General features: G+C 40.4%; 2 protein-coding genes across 3 annotated transcripts in view; one reads left to right on the forward strand and one right to left on the reverse strand.

Moving 5' to 3' along the window:
- Positions 1-20652, reverse strand: part of LOC138982748 (corticotropin-releasing factor receptor 2-like) — a 178876-nt gene that overhangs the window by 32414 nt on the left and 125810 nt on the right. The window lies entirely within an intron of this gene.
- LOC138981260 (uncharacterized) lies at positions 4893-11382 on the forward strand. Of its 2 annotated transcripts, none has more exons than XM_070354103.1 (5): positions 4893-5537; positions 6045-6136; positions 7739-7864; positions 8504-8652; positions 9985-11382. In XM_070354103.1, exons 1-4 carry the CDS (start codon positions 5360-5362, stop codon positions 8516-8518), a joined length of 411 nt encoding a protein of 136 aa, XP_070210204.1. In that variant the 5' UTR covers positions 4893-5359; the 3' UTR covers positions 8519-8652; positions 9985-11382. The 2 variants fall into 2 exon arrangements, with proteins under 2 accessions (XP_070210204.1, XP_070210203.1); XM_070354102.1 differs by having other exon boundaries at positions 4901-5537; positions 7739-7974.

Here is a 20652-nt window from a genome sequence, read left to right on the forward strand (position 1 = left end):
AAGATGAAAGTGTTTTTTAAATTGATTTCGACAATTTAATTTTGATAATAATTTTTATATATTTAATTTTCAGAGCTTGATTTTAATCCAAATATAACATATTTATATGTTTTTGGAATCAGAAAATGATGGAAAATAACATGAACGTAAATTTGGATCGTTTTATAAATTTTTTTTTTTTTTTACAATTTTCAGATTTTTAATGACCAAAGTCATTAATCAATTTTTAAGCCACCAAGCTGAAATGCAATACCGAAGTCCGGGCTTCGTCGAAGATTACTTGACCAAAATTTCAACCAATTTGGTTGAAAAATGAGAGCGTGACAGTGCCGCCTCAACTTTCACGAAAAGCCGGATATGACGTCATAAAAGACATTTATCAAAAAAATGAAAGAAAACGTATGGGGATTTAAATACCCAGGAACTCTCATGTCAAATTTCATAAAGATCGGTCCAGTAGTTTAATCTGAATCACTCTACACACACACAGAGACAGACACACACACACACACACACACACACACACACACACACACACACACACACACACACACACACACGCACGCACGCACATACACCACGACCCTCGTCTCGATTCCCCCTCTACGTTAAAACATTTAGTCAAAACTTGACTAAATGTAAAAATAAATCCGCAAATCGCGCACAATACACCAGTTAAAAAAACAAGGAGTACCAAAGCGGCGTGCAGAAACTAAACTGACTCAGAGACTGAGAAGAAACATTTATCACACGATGTGGATAGCAAACATTAAAATAAAACAGATAAGTCAAGCAAAAAATAAACACAAATATCGAAAACACAATAAACAAAGGTAAAGAAAACAAGTCGCGTAAGGCGAAAATACAACATTAATTAGCTCAAGTAGCTGTCGAACTCACAGAATGAAACTGAACGCAATGCAACGCAGCAAGACCGCATTCTCGTAGCATCGTCAGTCACCCGCTCACGGCAAAGACAGTGAAATTGACAAGAAGAGCGGGGTAGCAGTTGCGCTCAGAAGGATAGCGCACGCTTTTCTGTACCTCTCTTTGTTTTAACTTTCTGAGCGTGTTTTTAATCCAAACATATCATATCTATATGTTTTTGGAATCAGGAACCGACAAGGAATAAGATGAAAGTGTTTTTAAATTGATTTCGAAAATGTAATTTTCATATTAATTTTTATATATTTAATTTTCAGAGCTTGTTTTTAATCCAAATATAACATATTTATATGTTTTTGGAATCAGCAAATGATGGAGAATAAGATGAATGTAAATTTGGATCGTTTTTAAAAAAATTTTTTTTTTTTACAATTTTCAGATTTTTAATGACCAAAGTCATTAATTAATTTTTAAGCCACCAAGCTGAAATGCAATACCGAAGTCCGGGCTTCGTCGAACATTACTTGATCAAAATTTCAACCAATTTGGTTGAAAAATGAGGGCGTGACAGTGCCGCCTCAACTTTCACGAAAAGCCGGATATGACGTCATCAAAGACATTTTCAAAAAAATGAATAAAGTATGGGGATATCATACCCAGGAACTCTCATGTCAAATTTCATAAAGATCGGTCCAGTAGTTTAGTCTGAATCACACACACACACACAGACAGACACACACACACACACACACACACACACACGCACATACACCACGACCCTCGTCTCGATTCCCCCCTCTACGTTAAAACATTTAGTCAAAACTTGACTAAATGTAACAAAAAGAGATGCTTGCCGACAGTCAGTGTGTGAGTGCGTGGTTTGTGCGTCAGCGGGGTGTGTGTGTGTGTGTGTGTGCGCGCGTGCATGCGTGCGTAGGCTACGTTCTTGCGTGTGTGCGTTCGAATGAGAAAGAAGAGAGAGAGAGGATTGAAGAATGAGGTCACGCTCTCTGTCACATGAATACATATACACACACTGAAGGCTACCTCGGACACGAACACTTGCCAACAACTGTGGTTGGACATGCTTTTAAAATGGAATATTTTTTCGACATGATTTCTGGACATACGAATCCCGCTGTGTTGCCTACTGATGTTGCGAATGATGAAGGTTTTGAGTTGACTGACCTTGAGGATGTATTGCATCAGGCGTTTATCGTCTCAAATTATATCCTTGCTACTTTTCAGGACGGTCAACTAATAATAATAATAATACGAATATTTATAACGCGCACATATCTCACCAACAGGCGACTCAAGGCGCACATACACTCATTCACACACACGGAGACTTAAAGTCACTAGCACACACACACACCATCAACCATTAAAATATGTACAGTTATTCAGGGTGGGATGGGGTGGGCAGTGTAGAATGCATGGATTATTTGGAAAAAAGGAATGTCTTGAGTGCAGATTTGAATGATTCGAGGGACTGTTGTTGACGGAGGGGGAGAGGTAGTGTGTTCCATTGGCTAGGTGCTTGGAAAGAAAATGAGCATTCATGGTAACTTGGATAGTCAAAGTTTTTATTTGTTTGATTCCCATCAAAGAAACAGAAATGGTAACCATTCTTCAAATGGCGCTGCAGTTTTGATGTCATCAAGTTAATTCCTTTGCAGAATTGATTGATTTTCTCAAAAGCCATTATCAATGTGTTTATCAATTAACACCTGTTCATTTCTGTCCAACTGCAATGCAAACTCAATGTGGAGGAAACAAGGATTCATTACAAACAAGTCATCCCTGTACATCAACAGATTTATGTACCTCAATCAATACTGCTGGTATGAGTGACAGGAATCTAAAAGAAACAAGTCGCGTAAGGCGAAAATACAATATTTAGTCAAGTAGCTGTCGAACTCACAGAATGAAAGTGAACACAACGCAACGCAGCAAGACCGTATACTCGTAGCATCGTCACTCCACCGCCCGTGGCAAAGGCAGTGCACGTGGAATTGACAAGAAGAGCGGGGTATTCGTTGCGCTGAGAAGGATAGCACGCTTTTCTGTACCTCTCTTCGTTTTAACTTTCTGAGCGTGTTTTTAATCCAAACATATCATATCTATATATTTTTGGAATCAGGAACCGACAAGGAATAAGATGAAAGTGTTTTTAAATTGATTTCGAAAAAAAAATTTTGATAATAATTTTTATATATTTAATTTTCAGAGCTTGTTTTTAATCCGAATATAACATATTTATATGTTTTTGGAATCAGCAAATGATGGAGAATAAGATAAACGTAAATTTGGATCGTTTTATAAATTTTTTTTTTTTTTACAATTTTCAGATTTTTAATGACCAAAGTCATTAATTAATTTTTAAGCCACCAAGCTGAAATGCAATACCGAACCCCGGGCTTCGTCGAAGAGTACTTGACCAAAATTTCAACCAATTTGGTTGAAAAATGAGGGCGTGACAGTGCCGCCTCAACTTTCACGAAAAGCCGGATATGACGTCATCAAAGACATTTATCAAAAAAATGAAAAAAACGTTCGGGGATTTCATATTCAGAAACTCTCATGTCAAATTTCATAAAGATCGGTCCAGTAGTTTAGTCTGAATCGCTCTACACACACACACACACACACACACACGCACACACACATACACGCACGCACATACACCACGACCCTCGTTTCGATTCCCCCTCGATGTTAAAATATTTAGTCAAAACTTGACTAAATATAAAAACAACCAAACGCAAATGTACTACTACTTCTACGACTCGTTTGAATGTAAAACAGAAATGTAACACTGTCTGTGACAATGACGGTTCTACGACTCGTTTGAATGACGGTATAGATCGAACCTTAACCCACAACTACGAAAATTTGTGTCAGACTTTTTTGAACAGGAAAATATGCCTCTGTTCAACAGTAACCAACACATGGAAGATGTTTTTGAAACTTACAGAAATGTAACACTAGCCTATCTGTGACAATGTTGCTTTTGAATTGAACCCACATTTGTTGAACAGGAGAGAATGTTCCTGTTCAACAGTGCCCAAAACACTGAATCTGACGTTTTTGAATCTTTTCTGTCATCTAACTGAATCTGACGTTTTTGAATCTTTTCTGTCATCTAACCCAATTGCTCATGACTTCATCGATCTTGAACATGCCTACTTTTCAAAGAAAGACAGACAAAGCGAAATCTGCATGTTAGCCATCTGCCTGAAATGGTCAATGCACTTTTGTAAAATTGTCACAGCTGTTATATGCACTTTTGTGAAATGGTCAGTGCTGTTGTGCACTTATGCAAAACTTGGTGCTGTGCTGTTAACATTTGAACAAAATGCATTTTGTTCAAATGTTTAGTGCAACTTGCTACTATATAATCGCTGTATGCGCTTTGTGGTAATAATGCACTTTTGTCAAAAGTTTGCGCTAAATGTTGGCACTATGCATCATTGTTGGAGCACCCTCCTGTAGTAGATGCACCATGCATAAAAATGTACTGTGAAATGTTTCGTGTAAATTATTGTCACAATAATGTTTTGTGCGCCCCCATGTATGTGTTCTGTGCTAATAATGCACGGTTGTTGTGAAATGTCCGTACACATTTTGTGGCACTATGTAATTGTTAGTGCATCCTCCTGCCGGGATGCTTCGTGCTAAAATTGCACTTCCATTAAAATATTGTACGCTCATGTCAACTGGTACTATATTTTCAATTGTTTCTCTGTCAATTTCAGATGTTTGTTTCCAATTACTTCAGTATCTCCCTGTTGCAATTCCAGGTGATTCATTATGCATGTGCCAATCAGTTTGAGGTGTTTAATTCTGATTCCTGTATTTACAGTGTAAAATTAAAACTATTGTTTTCAAACATTCCTATGACACCTGGTAATGGTTCTGTGTTTTTTTTTAATTTGTATTTTGTTTTTCTGCAATAAATATTTGAAATGGATCTGAGACTGACTTACTACTTTTAGCACTCTTTTTCACCACATTCCCACGTACAGATATTGCAATATCAACTCTTCCTTTCTACCTGTTTCAAACAAGCTCTATTTTTTAATTAAAAAGTTTTTTTTTCTTGTGGCTGTTTGATCAATTATGGCAAGCATTGACTGAAATAAACAATTTATATATATCCAGCACAACATGCAATTCATTAACTTTTGACCCTAACCTTTAACACTTCCCAAAATAAATCTTTGGTGGACATTGCATCGACGCTGTTCATTTTGAATGAACATTTTTCTTGTTAGATCAGTGGTCTATGCCGGCGCATAGTTGTGTATTGACTGGATCAATCGCCAACTCGCTGCGCTCGCGGTAAGTGCTGACAACCGGAAGAAAGCTGCATTCCGAAAAAAGTCACTTCCGTTTCGCCATTTTTCGATGATGCCAGAGAAGTGAACCATGATTTCAAGATGCCCGGTGCAAATTGTTGTATGCCTGGATGCAGCGTGAGCTCACTAAGATCTTCAACGCTTATAACTTTCCATGGTATACCAAACGGAAAAGCGGATGCCGAATGGAGAGCTGCTCTTCCACAAAATCAACCGTGCTGACAAGCTTTTCAACCCGAAGAATGCGAGGATGTTCCCGACATTTCAAAGAAACATGCTTCAAATACGGTACGTAAAAAAACTAGTAATATAGCGAAAATAAGCTTTCATCTGATTGTCTGTGCTGTGTTGTTTTGCTTGTAATGCTTCAAGTGACGAAGCTCTAGTAGTATCAATCAATCAGTATGAGGCTTAGTACTTGTAGTAACTAGTACTTTTACAGCTCGCAGACAAAAAATAACACAATCGTATTCTGAATCATACATTGACAAAGGCGTAATTCTGAGCTATAATTATTAGGTAATGGGGAAAAAACCACTCTTTGTTCTTGTGATAATGTGTTTTTGAATATATTCTAGTAAACTTCTGGGTTAGAACTTAGATTTCTTTTGTTGTTTTACTCGGTCACTGAGTCAGTCTTGTTCATTCTTGACAGATTTGCAGTAGTGTGTTTTACTAATTCTTGTTTCTATTTCAATAGATCTAAATGTATAGGTCTGTTTAGTTAATTTAACTTATAATTTCGACTCAGCATTTTGAACATTTTCTTTGCATGTTTTTTTGCTGGGCCTACAGGCAAGCGAGCACTCATTCCAGGAAGTCTGCCAACCAACCATGTGCTACAGAAGTCAGTAGAAACACCAAAGACTCCAGCCAGGAAGCCCCCAGTGAGTAAAAATTGCTGTTATTTGCCCAGTATAGTATGCTATTAGTGATACTGATAGTGATAATATGCTACTTGTAACTCTTTTGTGAGTACCGGTACAGTATGTATACTGGGTGTTTTCTCAGTTTTTGTCCGCTGTCAGTGTGAGATTTATATTGTGGTATAACCTGTTTTTCTAGTTTCATGGTTTAGCCACGACTCACTTTGAATGAGGGTCATCTGCCAGGCATTTAGCTGATTATCTGATAAGTGATATTTTTTAATTTGCTATTTATAAATTACAGTTATAGTAAACTAACACTGTCGCACAAAGTATGTGACTTTAAAAAAAGATTTGTTTGAAATCATGTGAGCTCTGTCCACTAGATGATGGAGAAGGGAATTTTTCCAGTTGAGTCTGCAACATGGATTTTTTCTCTCTCGGATAACAAATACAGTATGGTAGGAAAAATTTAGGGTTGGTGTGGCGATAACTTCTTCTTCTGCGTTCGTGGGCTGAAACCCCCATGTACACTCGTGTTTTTACGTGTATGACCGTTTTTACCCCGCCATTTAGGCAGCCACACGCCGCTTTCGGAGGAAGCATGCTGGGTATTTTCGTGTTTCCATAACCCACCGAACTCTGACATGGATTACAGGATCTTTTCCGTGCGCACTTGGTCTTGTGGTTGCGTGTACAGTAGTACCTGCCATATCCGGTCACCCATTAGTCATTGCAAAGGTGACCGCAAATATCAGGTGGCCGTTCATTACAGGCCCCCTCCTCCTCCAAAAAACCCAAAAAAACACGATCAAGTTTTCATGAAGAAAAGAAAGCGATCATCCACGAGCCGCCGATTCATTGTCTCTGTTAGTTTTGCTTTCGTTTATACATCTTAATTATTTGCGTGTTTAACTCGATCGTCCTGGCTAAGCTATTGTTTCGTATGTTTCTATGTGTGTTGTTTGGATTATTATATGTATTTGAGTGTCAGATAAACAAGTGTTTCAAACTCACATCAGCTGTGATCGATCCGGAAGTGACTGCCGTAAATGTACATGTATGCGCATGTCTGTATTTACAGTTTGCGCATGCGTAAGTATTCATGTCGTCTGCTCGTGCTGTGCCGTCTGTGCACACAACACACACACACACACACACACACACACACACCACAGGCGCTCGCCCGCGAAAGTGACAAGTGGCCGTTAAGTGGCCGCTCCTGTCGAGTAAGAGGGGCACCTTAGGGCAAAAATCAGTGACCGTTGACCGCGTCAGACAGGTTAACGGCCATTAAGAGTCAATTATAGAAGGAAAACTCATTAGTCATGGGAAAGCTGGCCGCTCCGGGTAGGTTCACGCCCACGAAAGGGCCGGAAATGGAAGGGACTACTGTACACACGAAGGGGGATAAGTCACTAGCAGGTCTGCACACAAGTTGACCTGGGAGATCGGAAAAATCTCCACTCTTAACCCACCAGGCGGCCGCAGCCGGGATTCGAACCCTCGACCTTCCGATTACGAGGCCGACGTCTTACCACCCCGCCACAGCGCCCGTCGTGTGGCGATAACAATAAAGATATGTCATAGTGACTTGACTAATTGATTTGAATTCTGCTGCAGGTCAGTCGCCCCCCACCTCCTGCTCCTGACCTGGTTGCCCACAACAACTTCGAGGAAATACGACAGGACACCCTTCAGCTTGCTGCACCATGGTGTCTCTTGGAGAACAGCAAGGAACAGATACAGGTGGGAATAACCGAAGCCAGCCAAGTGAAACTGTTGTCCTCTACGTTATGATTACGTACTCCAGCAGACATCAACTTGTGGTCGACGTGCGTGGGTTTTGCTCAAAATACGTAAGTATTCGTCAGTGTTTGGCTTCTCGAATTAAGTTTCAACTTAATCTCTGTCTCGAACCACAGGCGGAAGGTATCGTTCACTGGACCACTACTTACATAGAAAGACTATACTGAACGAATCGTCGGTAAGCTTACCACACTGTCATACTCATAGTGATATCACTGATACATTTGTACAGGTATTAAAACATGGCTGTTTGCTGAAAAAATCGTTGTGAAAAATTGTAATGTCTCTGAAGTTTGATTCAGTCCGTCATTCATTTTGATGGGAAGTCAACCCTTGGTGAGGCTAATACTAATATTGTTTTGATCTGTATTCTGCCAGTGCCATTGCCAACTGCCATTGTTGTTCTTGTGGAGTTCTAGAACAAGCTCTGGTTTGAATGACCAGCTAAAATTAATGCTAATAGTAAATAAGTACATTATTTTTGCATTAGCGGGGTATACAAAATATTTTATTAAAAAAATACCGCATGGTTTTGCTTGATCAAATCATTTATCAGCTAACAATATGCTTTTATTTCAGTTGGACCTGACTTGAGCATGATTCCGTTGTCTCCGCAACAACAGCTTGATTGAGATACAGGCATGTCCAGTTTTCAGCAAGTGCAGGCTGAGTGTGAAGATCTGATTGCTGATCTAGACACAACATAAGCTGCTTGACACTATTCCAAGGTAAGCGAGAAGCTTTGAAAATAGTTACTTTAATTCAGTAATGCGTAATTATGTATGCAATACTCCTGCTGGTGAGTTCACTACAAACAGGTACTACATTAGAACTAGAAGAATAGGTTCCACAAGAACATTTCTGACTGTTGATGCCACTAAAACTCTCGTTACATCCTGCATTCTGTGTAGATTAGATTACAGCAAATCCCTTCTCATAGGCTGCCCTGACTCCACTCTCCAACCCTTGCAAAAAGTACAACACTCTGCAGCACTCCTCTCATGAAAGAACTTCACTGGCTTCCTGTGTCTCAACGTATTAGGTATAAAGCTGCCTGCTTCTGCTACAAGATCATCTCTGAATCGGCACCTGCCTATCTTTCGGAACTGGTCTCCCTCTACACTCCCTCTCGCACCCTTCATTCTTCTGCTGCTGCTGATGCTCGACTTCTCCGTCAAGGTTGCTTTAAACGCAAGGCTCATGGCTTCCGCACGTTTTCATATCATGGCCCTCAGTTATGGAATTCACTCCCCTTTCTATTACGTCACTCTCCATACATTTCATCTTTTAAGTCCAATTTGAAAACTCACTTGTTCCAACAACATTACGGATAGTTCCTTAGGCCAAACAAAAAAATAGTCTGTTTACGGTAACATCGGCCCAAAAAATAGGGTCGGTAGGTCGGGATTTTTTTTTTTCTCCAAAAAACATCAAATTATTTTGCCAAAAAACAAACTTTGTTTTAAAATTTTGATTTTTTTTTTCTTTCCCCAAATGCCAAAAAAAAGTCTAGGGTCGCGCAAAAAAATAGGGTCGGTCGGGATACCGTAAACAGACTTATTTTTTTGGCCTTAGCATAGAGTCTGGGGATGTGAGATGTGCATGATGTGTTGTTTGAATCTGACAGTGATTGTATGAATTTTTTATACACGTATTGTTGTCACGCGCTTTGAACTTCTGATAAGGCGCTTTATAAATGCCCGTTATTATTATTATTATTATAAGTAGATACACACTTGTAAACTTATGTTAGTTTTCACACGTGAGCATGAAGTGCCTTTACGAGGAATGTATAGTGGCTTGCAATATTGAATTTGAGGGATGTTTGCAGTTATGTTTTCTTCAGGGTTCCGTGAGAACAGTGAAATTCTCCTTTGAGGACTGAAAAATATCTTGGATAATTGCTCTTAATTGGGGGGGGGGGGGGGAGATTTAAAACATAAGTACATTCACATGTGTTTTTCATTTTCACTGTGTAAAGGTGGGGAGGTCCTTCTCTACTTGTTTCTTTGTTTTCCCATTGACATATATTTTTGTTCTTGTCTATATTTTTTACATAGGTGCTGTCCTCATCCCCAGCCGACTGTTTCCGCTGAAGCCGTGAAGGATGCTTCTTCATGTAGGCGTGGACATCTTTTTCGTCGCCGTGCAAGGCTTCCAGTTCCAGTACCATATAATTTTGTGAATACTCTGGGGACCTGTCATCAACTTTGGAAGGACGCTTTATTTTAACACTTTGTACCCCATCTATGTTGACCAAGATTTTTTAAGCCGAGACCAGCTGTGCTGCAGCAGGTCACTCAGAATTGTAGAAACTGTATCAACAGGCTAGAATCCTGGCGTTAGATCAACGTTACAGGAAGCGACTGAAGCTAACAGTCTAAGCAGGATGCGGATATGTGCCGAATGATAACAGATGCAATGTACATAGTGACTGTGTGTACCTGGGAGACAAGGAGTTAAGACCACATCTGAACTGAGGATTTAGTCTCTCCATAATCAAACGCTGAAGAAGATTTCAGAATGAACTTTGTTAGATAAATTATGGTTGTTATGATCGTCACATTTTAGGTCCCCCCCTTCCCCCCTTTTCAAACTTCCCCGCTTTTCAGACCTTACATTTTTGGATTTTCTGTTCACAACCTGTTGTACATTTACCTAGATATTAAGCAGATTTCCTCCTTTTTAAGACCAGCTTATTTTTTTTATTCTTGGAGGCCTGAAAAGGGTGTTTGGAAGGACACTGTATTTGTTTGTTCGAAATTCAGAATTCAAATAATTCTTCATCAACGAGTTATTACTGCCTCACCATAGCAGTTAGGCCAGTCTTACTAACTCTTACTTTTATTAATGTGCCGTGATGCAAAGACGTTGAGCAGTTTTCAGATGTTTATGAATCTAGGGCTTTCAAAATTTACTGACATACAATACAATACAATACAATAAAATAACTTTATTAATCTCTAAAAGAGAAATTGCATTGCTGAGCTTTTGTGTCCGTAATAATAACATACATAAAACATTCAAAAATAAACATATGTTCTTTGTCATGCATACATTCTTGTGTTCTTATACATTTCTTCATGTTGGACTCCATGACTCCATGACATCCAAACATGAAGTTCAGTTACCCCTTTTTAACTTTGAAGGTCACATTGTGGGCGAATTTTTAGCAAAAAGTTGGAACATGGTATGACTGTTCTTACTCACAAGGGAAGTGATTTTGTTATTTACTGATTTTCATTTTGTGTGGCCTTCTTTCACCCATTTAATCATTCATAAATGTTCATACCCAAGGGAAGTAATTCACATATATCTATGGCCAATGTTTTCACAGGGCATCTATAGTGTGGATGAACACTGTCTCCACTCAAAATAGTCCTTTGCTATTGTACATTGTGAATCAGCATTTTTGTTTTTGTCCTGTTTGAATAAAGTGCAATCATTTTACAACCAAAGTGTTAATGTTAAAGATGTTTACATAATGTGTGAAGGATGATGCATTTTAAAACTAATATTGTTAAATGTAAATTGACCTGTGACAAGTCAGCATAGTGCAATATCCAAGCATGAAACCCGCACACAATTCCCAAACAACATGCTTTCTTTTCCACAAAATTCCATCCAGTGGAAAACAATTATGTGAACGTCATAACATGGTGTTTTTTTACATTAATAATCAAGCCTTACACCAACTAAAATGCCAGCTTGCTCAAATGCCTATTAACACCATTAAATGGTGTTAATAGGCATTTGAGCAAGCTTTAACACCAACATAACATGGAGTTAATAGGCATTTGAGCAAGCTTTAACACCAACATAACATGGGGTTTTGCATGTTATACCAGCAATAACATGATGTTAATCACATTACAAGCAAGCTGTAACACCACCAAAACAAGCAGTTTTGCAAGTTAAGTCTACGATAACATGATGTTAATCACATTACAAGCAAGCTGTAACACCACCAAAACAAGCAGTTTTGCAAGTTAAGTCTACGATAACATGATGTTAATCACATTACAAGCAAGCTGTAACACCACCAAAACAAGCAGTTTTGCAAGTTAAGTCTACGATAACATGATGTTACTTGGCGTTAAACCAAAGCTTTAATGCCATCAAAACTTGGAATTTTTGCATGTTACAGACATGCTGTAACATGGTTTAACATGATGTTTTGACCGTCGCAAAACGCGCTGAAATTCCAGGCAATTTCGCTGCGATAACTTCAACAAAATCCAATCAAAATCTGGCGTTGTCGTGAACACCAAAATGTGATAAACCCATTGAAACTTGAAGTTTTGTTGGGATTTTGAGTAGTTTTGTAAGATACAAAACGCCACTTTTCGCCCAGTGTGTGTGTGTGTGTGTGTGTGACGGAGTGATTGAGTTTGTGTTACTGTTTGTCTATTTCTTACGTGAGCCTTGAAGGCTTCGCCTCTTGTTTTTAATAAGTCACTTGTACATTATTGTACTTGGGTGTGTTGTGTCTCTTTTGTTACAGCAGATAATTAGCGTCAATTTCCTTTTTTCCAATCTGTCAACATATTTGCACTAGCCCCGTTTTGTTTGCGTGTTTGTTTGTTTGTTTGTTTGTTTGTAGCGTTGGTTGGTTGGCTCGTGTCCATGTTTGATTTTATGTTCATGTTGAAAATTAAAGTTACCGTTCTTTTCGCATTTACATGCACACATTCTCTTGGGCTGGGGGGGGGGGGGGGGAGTGTTAGTGATAGTGGTGCTGGTGCTGGTGGTGTGTGTGTGTGTGTGTGTGTGTGTGTGTGTGTGTGTGTGTGTGTGTGGATAAGGTTTCATTTTTCAAGGATAAGGTTTCATTTTTAAGGTGGTGTATTTGAAACACCAGTTAAAAAAAAAAAAAGTTATTCTCTTTTTGTGGAGTTTTTACGTGTCTATGCTTTACATTACAGTACATCACATAGACAAGGGGACAAAATCATAACACAGAACACACTTGGACAATTACAACACACAGGGGGAGGGGGTGGGGGATGGGGGGTGGTCAGGGCTTGGTGGTCGCAGTATCAAAAATATGTAAAGGAAAAAGAACCTAAGGTTTTATTGACGTTCCTGATTGTAGTCCCACAATGCACTTTTGCGACGAGTTAATGTGTCTCATTGTTCTGGCGTATTAGGGTAGGACGAAACAAGCCAAGTAAATTAAGCAAGGCGGTATTATCCGACGAGCAGGTCCGCACATGAGCTAATTGCGTCCAAGGCCAACATGGAGGTCAAGTAGTGTCCACGAGAGCGGATGATCTTTATATTTTGGGTAGACAGACTGCTAACGTTCCAAAATTCAGAATAAAAAACACAATAATGATAGGTAATTGGAACGTGTACTATTGACAAACACAACACACACACAACACACACACAACACACAACACACACACAAAACACAACACACACACAAAACACAACACACACACAAAACACAACACACACACAAAACACAACACACACACAAAACACAACACACACACAAAACAACAACGCGTTTTGTTTTGTCAATAATAAACGTTCCAGTTACCTTCCATTCGTGTTTGTTGATTTTGGGTAGTTAACGTGCAGACCGTGTGTTTGATTGGCTACACACATTTTCGCACACAGTCTTCAGCCTTCAGCCCCTGATCGTGAATAACTGTGATTTTGAGTGTTGTTCAAATGTCAAATGTAATCGTGGAAGTAAAGCAAACTTAGTTGTGTTAGTTTGTAGAAATCAAAAATAAAAATGATAGTTAATTGGAAAAAATTTTTTATTGACAAAACAAAATGTCAGTTTTTAGTCCAAAGGAGCGCGCTCATTCTAACACGCCAAAGACACGTGTGTTTTTTTACATTTAGTCAAGTTATGACTAAATGTTTTAACATAGAGGGGGGAATCGAGACGAGGGTCGTGGTGTATGTGTGTGTGTGTGTGTGTGTGTGTGTGTGTGCGTGCGTGCGTGTAGAGCGATTCAGACCAAACTACTGGACCGATCTTTATGAAATTTGACATGAGAGTTCCTGGGTATGATATCCCCAGACGTTTTTTTCATTTTTTTGATAAATGTCTTTGATGACGTCATATCCGGCTTTTCGTGAAAGTTGAGGCGGCACTGTCACGCCCTCATTTTTCAACCAAATTGGTTGAAATTTTGGTCAAGTAATCTTCGACAAAGCCCGGACTTCGGTATTGCATTTCAGCGTGGTGGCTTAAAAATTAATTAATGACTTTGGTCATTAAAAATCTGAAAATTGTAAAAAAATTATTTTTTTTATAAAACGATCCAAATTTACGTTTATCTTATTCTCCATCATTTGCTGATTCCAAAAACATATAAATATGTTATATTTGTATTAAAAACAAGCTCTGAAAATTAAATATATAAAAATTATTTTCAAAATTAAATTGTCGAAATCAATTTAAAAACACTTGCATCTTATTCCTTGTCGGTTTCTGATTCCAAAAACATATTGATATGATATGTTTGGATTAAAAACACGCTCAGAAAAGCGTGCTATTCTTCTCAGCGCAACTACTGAACCGCTCTTCTTGTCAATTTCACTGCCTATGCCGCGAGCGGTGGACCGACGATGCCACGAGTATACGGTCTTGCTGCGTTGCATTGCGTTCAGTTTCATTCTGTGAGTTCGACAGCTACTTGACTAAATGTTGAATTTTCGCCTTGCGCGACTTGCTTAAGTTTCTAAACGGTAAATATACGTTCCAAGCTCACAATGAGCGGTGCAAATCTTCAAGTATTCCCGTTTATGTCTGGAAGATGAGTATTATTTAACGTGGACACATGCTAACAGTCCTGATTGATTGCCCCCCTCTCTCTCACTCTCGTTCTGTCTCTCTCTATCTCTGTCTCTGGCTCCCCTCTCTCTCTGTCTCTCTCTATCTATGTATTTATCTGTCTATCTATCTATCTATCTATCTATCTATCTATCTATCTATCTATCTATCTATCTATCTCTCTCTATCTCTCTCTCTCTCTCTCTCTCACTACCCCCTCCCCCCCCCCCACCACCCCCCCCCCCCCCCCCGGCAATATCGTAGAACCTTCATTGTTCACAACATTTTGGGTGTTTAATTCTGTAATCCGAGCGTGAGCAGTTTTTTCGACCTCCCCTGATATTCGGCGAATACAATTTGTTTCACGAACGCGTCCCTATAACCTTTCTTGTTTCTCTGCAGTGGACGTGGTTTGATTGGCTTCCCCATGCACGCAAACAGTAATGTCTCTGTTATTCTTTGTTGATAACTCTGCGCGGATTTTCGAGACCTGTTTTAGGACATAACTTGGTTACGTGCCCGACAAATGTCGCTGGCTACTGATCGAGAACGAATGGCTTCATGGTCACGTAATATTCTACTTCTGTCAAATGAGAGTTGTATCGGGTGTTTTTAGGCTCGGCGAACTTGTTACGCCTCCACAATCACGTAAACGTAGGTGTTACGTCTCCACAATCACGTAAACGTAGGTGTTACGTCAACATGTCAACAAAAGGAATTCGGTCCGTAGCAAAAGCAACTTCCCTATTTTTATGAAAAAATAAGTTGTTGTTGTTGTTGTTGTTGTTGTTGTTGTTGTTGTTGTTGTTGTTGTTGTTGTTGTTGTTGTTAAACAATACATACTCGGTACGGTTGTCCTTACTTTTGGTTTGTTGCAAAGTTAGGGCCCAAAGTTCACGTAAAAACAAATGTAATGTTTTTTGTCATTGATTTTCAAACCTACAAAAGAAACCGTGATTTACGATACTTCCCTGTTAGGGATGATTTGGTGTTGAATGTAATTTGAACAAGCGCAATAGATTTGCGGGGACATGTTTCTACGAACAACAACAAAAGTATAAATTTGTCCAGGTGCATCTTCTCATTGACAAAGACACGATCATTATCTATAAAACAGCTACGAAGGCTTAATTGTTTAGGGTGTGAGGACTGGCGGATTTGTTTGATGAGTTAAACGGGGGAGGGGACTGGGTGAGATGGGGTGGGGGGTGGGGGGGGGAGGAATTGATGCAATACGGTTTAGCAACGTTAATCAGACGACATTGTTTCCCTTCCTTGTAGCTTACGTTGACGTGGTGTTTTTTTTTCTTTTTTTCTTTCGCTTTTTTGTTTTTATATCTCCCTCCTCCTGCTAAATCTGAAAAGTACAAAAGCCACGATAAGCCATGACGCGCATTGCTCATCGTCCGAATATAAGTTCCGCCATATCCCCATTTTCTTTCTCAATTCATGTGTTTTTCAAACTAGTGGGTGTGTACGTGTATGACCATATTTACCCCGCCTTTTAGGCAGCCCCACGCCGCTTTCGGAGAAATCATGCTGGGTATTTTCGTGTTTCTATAACCAACCGAACTCTGACATGGATTACATGATGTTTTGCGTGCACACTTGGTCTTGTGCTTGCGTGTACACACGACGGGGGATAAAGTACTAGCAGGTCTGCACATGTGCACATATTTTGACCTAGGGGATTGGAAAAGTCTCCACCCTTAACCCACAAGGCGCGGTCGGGAGTCGAACCCACGACCTTCCGCTAGGGAGGCCAGTGTCTTATTCATTAGGCCATTGCGGCTTATAACCGGTATCTGTCACTTCTTGTGTTGTGCCGTCGCGGTGATGCGACGCTGGAGTGGCCTCTCCAGGGCGCAGACCAGGGCTGAGGGGATATATATATATATAGAAGACAGACTGTAGCCCTCGCAGCAGGTCCCCCATTCCACGTCATTAATGTAGCCCTCGCAGCAGGTCCCCCATTCCACGTCATTGATGTAGCCCTTGCAGCAGGTCCCCCATTCCACGTCATTGATGTTTTCCAAGGGAAGGGCAAGAGCCAATACAGCTTGGCACCATTGCCGTCCCAGTACGAGGGGCACTCATTATGTTTGCAACCTGGGTCTACTCCAGTTTTTGGAAGAATCCCTCCTCAGCGTGTACACATTGTACCATCCTCTTAAACCAGATGTCCATGACACACCAACACGTTGACTGGGATAGGTCAAAATTAACGCCCTCGGGAATGCTCGGGCATCTTCGGTGTTCTGGAACTGCTTTGCCTTCAACTGTCTCGTAAAGGAAGGGAACAAAAACCAGTCACAGGGGCCTAAGGCGTCTGAGTATGGTAGGTAGGTGACAAGCTGAACATCATTGGCGGCTAGAAAGTCAAGAGTTACAGCTGATGTGTGCGTCCTGGGTTGTTCGTGATGGAGCAGTAGACCACGGACGTCGTGTAAAAAGCAGAGGCTGACATACCAGTCAGCAGTTATCGGTTGTCTCTCCTCAAGTGATATGGTGGCAACGTGGCCGGATTTTGCAAAGAAATACACTATCATTTGTTAGGAAGCACTTCTGTTTCTTTTGAATTTTACAGGTGGGTTCTCAACTCAGAAGACTCAAACCGCCAACCGTTGCTTCATTTCTGGGTCCTATTGGTTTTCCCATGTTTGGTCTTCTGTTACTATGTCCTAAACGCGAGGAAACCTTCTTCCGTCAAATGTTGATAGCATATGGGTGCACCAGTCCACCCTACCCCGCTTTTGCTCTTCACTAAGGTTATGGGGCACCCAACGGTCACAACGTTTCCTTACGCCACAGCAGCCGTGAAAACTACAAGTGAGACTTCCCGATTAAATCTTCATTCTATCGTGTATTTCAGCGTATATCATTTTTGGGTCCTTCTCAATCAGGGACTCTACCCTAGAGACGTTTTCTGGGGTAACGATTGTTGCCATTCGACCACAACGGTCAACGTTTCTTAACATCCACGCGCCAGTGATGAACTGTCTGAACCACCTGAAAACAGTGGCTTTCGAAGGAGATTGATTTCCAAAACAGTATTTTAAACTTAAAAAGCACTCTTGAAAAGAGTTTCCCTGGCAGTAGCCATAACACATCATAGCTCGAAAATCTCTTCGCGAAAGGTCAACACTGCTGGCAGGAGACCCATCACCCTTACTGGACATTTTATCGCATTGAATGATAACGGTTCCACGGAATCAAGTTTTCTTTTTTGTCACAAGTCTTCCCAAAACTGGTGTTTGATGTAATGAAAAAGGCAAAGTAGTGACTTAATTTGTTTGCCCAGGTTGCAAAATATAATGAGTCCCCCTCGTAGTTGCTGGAAAGAGGTTGGCAAGCAACAACAGACCGCCCAGAAGCTGTCCTTAATACAGCCGGAAGTCGACTCCGCGAAGTTTTCGCAAAGTCTTTTCTTTTACCGAAAACTCAATGCTATAGCTCCGTGCGGCCAGCTTGGGAAAGTATACTTCGCTCAGTCGACAGGGTTTAGGGACGCCAGAGCTCCGGATTATTCCTCAAGCCCGCTACTAACTACAGCCGAACCAAGCCGAACTAGTTCGACGAACGTTTGGCGACGTCATCAAATCAGGGGATTCCCCTATTTTGGGGTTGCACCGGTAACGTTAACGGTTCGCCGATACAATCCTGCAAACATTCGGCGCGTCATCGGCGAACTGACTTTTAATTGGTTGAATATTTGTGTATCTTCATCCTTGAAGATTGACAATACTGACGGCTATAATGCTGTCAACCGATCACGAGTCTTCTCACGTGATATTTCTTGATCATGTGACCGGTGTCACCGATACATTTCGCCGCTAGTTAGTACACCGAACCAGGCACGGTGTAACATTCGCCGAACGTTCGCCGACCTAGTTCGGCTTGGTTCGGCTGTAGTTAGTAGCGGGCTATAAGGGAAGAAAGACCGTGATTTCAAACCTCCGCTGCCTTGGGGAAATACCTGATCACAGGAAAAAACTTCGGGAGTAAACTTTGAGGATGTCTTCGGATTACGACGTTCATATTTATGCGTACTGTTTTTTTTGTTTTTTTACATAGATGTTGAACTCATTCCAACCATCAGCGGAAATGTAACCTTGACGCATTTTGCCAGAACCTTTGGAAAACCTAATCTTTGCACGACTGACCAGAGGTCACTGACCGGCGGTCAACAACGCCCGTAATTACCCGGTTCCTTCTACACTGACCGGAAATGAAAATGCTGTGATCAGCTTTCCCTTGTAGTCTCTGTCCGCTGCTTTGTGTACGTCAGAGGTCTTTTATCGTCATATTTACCCTTTTAGAAATTATGGTAATTTCTGTTCACGGCTTGTCGCAACGATGTACGTCGTTATTAATTCATGAGCATTTCTTTGATGGCGGTGTGGTCCAAGAATAGCAGCTGCAGGACAGAACGGGGAGGGGGTAGAGAAAGCGGACAATGTGTGTGTGTGTGTGTGTGTATGTGTGTGTGCGTGTGTGTGTGGTGTGTATGTGTATGTGTGTGTATGTGTATGTGTGTGTGTGTGTGGTGTGTATGTGTATGTGTGTGTGGTGTGTATGTGTGTGTGGGTGTGTATGTGTGTGTGTGGGTGGTGTGTGTGTAAGTGTGGTGTGTGTGTATGTGTGTGTGTGCGTGTGGTGTGTGTGTGTATGTGTGTGTGTGGTGTGTGTGTGTGTATGTGTGTGTGGTGTGTGTGTGTGGTGTGTATATGCGTTGTGTGTATGTGTGGGTGTGTGTATGTGTGTGTGTGTGGTGTGTGTCTGTGTGTGTGGTGTGTGTATGTTTGTGTGTGTATGTGTGTGGTGTGTGTGTGTGTGTGCGTATGCGTAATTTACTCGTTAATAAAGTGGGCCAGCGTAGCTGAAAAAAATATAATTTATGTTGTTGTTTTGAACAAAACACGTTCAGATTAAGTTTATTACTGAGGTAGTAGGACAAAGTAACAAGTCGCGTAAGGCAAAATAACATTTAGTCAAGCTGTCGAACTCACAGAATGAAACTGAACGCACTGCTTTTTTCACCAAGACCACATACTCGTAGTTTCGTCAGTCCACCGCTCTCGACAAGCCAGAATAGTGCGGTAGTGGTCGCGCTGAGCAGGATAACACGCTTTTCTGTATCGCTATTCTTTTTAGTTCACTGAGTTTGTTTGTAATCCAAACATATCATATCGATATGTTTTTGGAATCAGGGACCGACAAGGAATAAGATGAAATTGTTTTTAAATCGATTTCGACAATTTAATTTTGATAATAATATTTATATATTTAATTTTCAGAGCTTGTTTTTAATCCGAATATAACATATTTATATGTTTTTGGAATCAGCAAATGATGGAGAATAAGATAAACGTAAATTTGGATCGTTTTATAAATGTTTATTTTTTTTTACAATTTTCAGAATTGTAATGACCAAAGTCATTAATTAATTTTTAAGCCACCAAGCTGAAATGCAATACCGAAGTCCGAGCTTGGTCGAAGATTACTTGACCAACATTTCAACCAAGGTGGTTGAAAAATGAGGGCGTGACAGTGCCGCCTCAACTTTCACGAAAAGCCGGATATGACGTCATCAAAGACATTTATCAAAAAAATGAAAAATATGTTCGGGGATTTCATACCCAGGAACTCTCATGTCAAATTTCATAAAGATCAGTCCAGTAGTTTAGTCTGAATCGCTCTACACACACACACACACACACACAGACACACACACACACACACACACACACACACACACACACGCACATACACCACGACCCTCGTTTCGATTCCCCCTCGATGATAAAATATTTAGTCAAAACTTGACTAAATATAAAAAGCAAAAATGTAGACGACCACCTTTTAAGGCCACCATTTAGCACACAGACGAAGCTTCTATTACACTGAATGCGGTCTTGTAGAGTTTATA

Source organism: Littorina saxatilis, linkage group LG12 (assembly GCF_037325665.1).
Source record: "Littorina saxatilis isolate snail1 linkage group LG12, US_GU_Lsax_2.0, whole genome shotgun sequence".
Taxonomy (NCBI): Eukaryota; Metazoa; Mollusca; class Gastropoda; order Littorinimorpha; family Littorinidae; genus Littorina; species Littorina saxatilis.

Excerpts from the sequence above, each read along its gene's own strand:
- LOC138981260 (XM_070354102.1), top strand. The coding sequence starts at position 5,360 with ATGCAGCGTGAGCTCACTAAGATCTTCAACGCTTATAACTTTCCATGG. Across the intron at positions 5,538-6,044 it reads AGAAACATGCTTCAAATACG|GCAAGCGAGCACTCATTCCA; the intron begins GTACGTAAAAAA and ends CTGGGCCTACAG. Across the intron at positions 6,137-7,738 it reads CTCCAGCCAGGAAGCCCCCA|GTCAGTCGCCCCCCACCTCC; the intron begins GTGAGTAAAAAT and ends ATTCTGCTGCAG.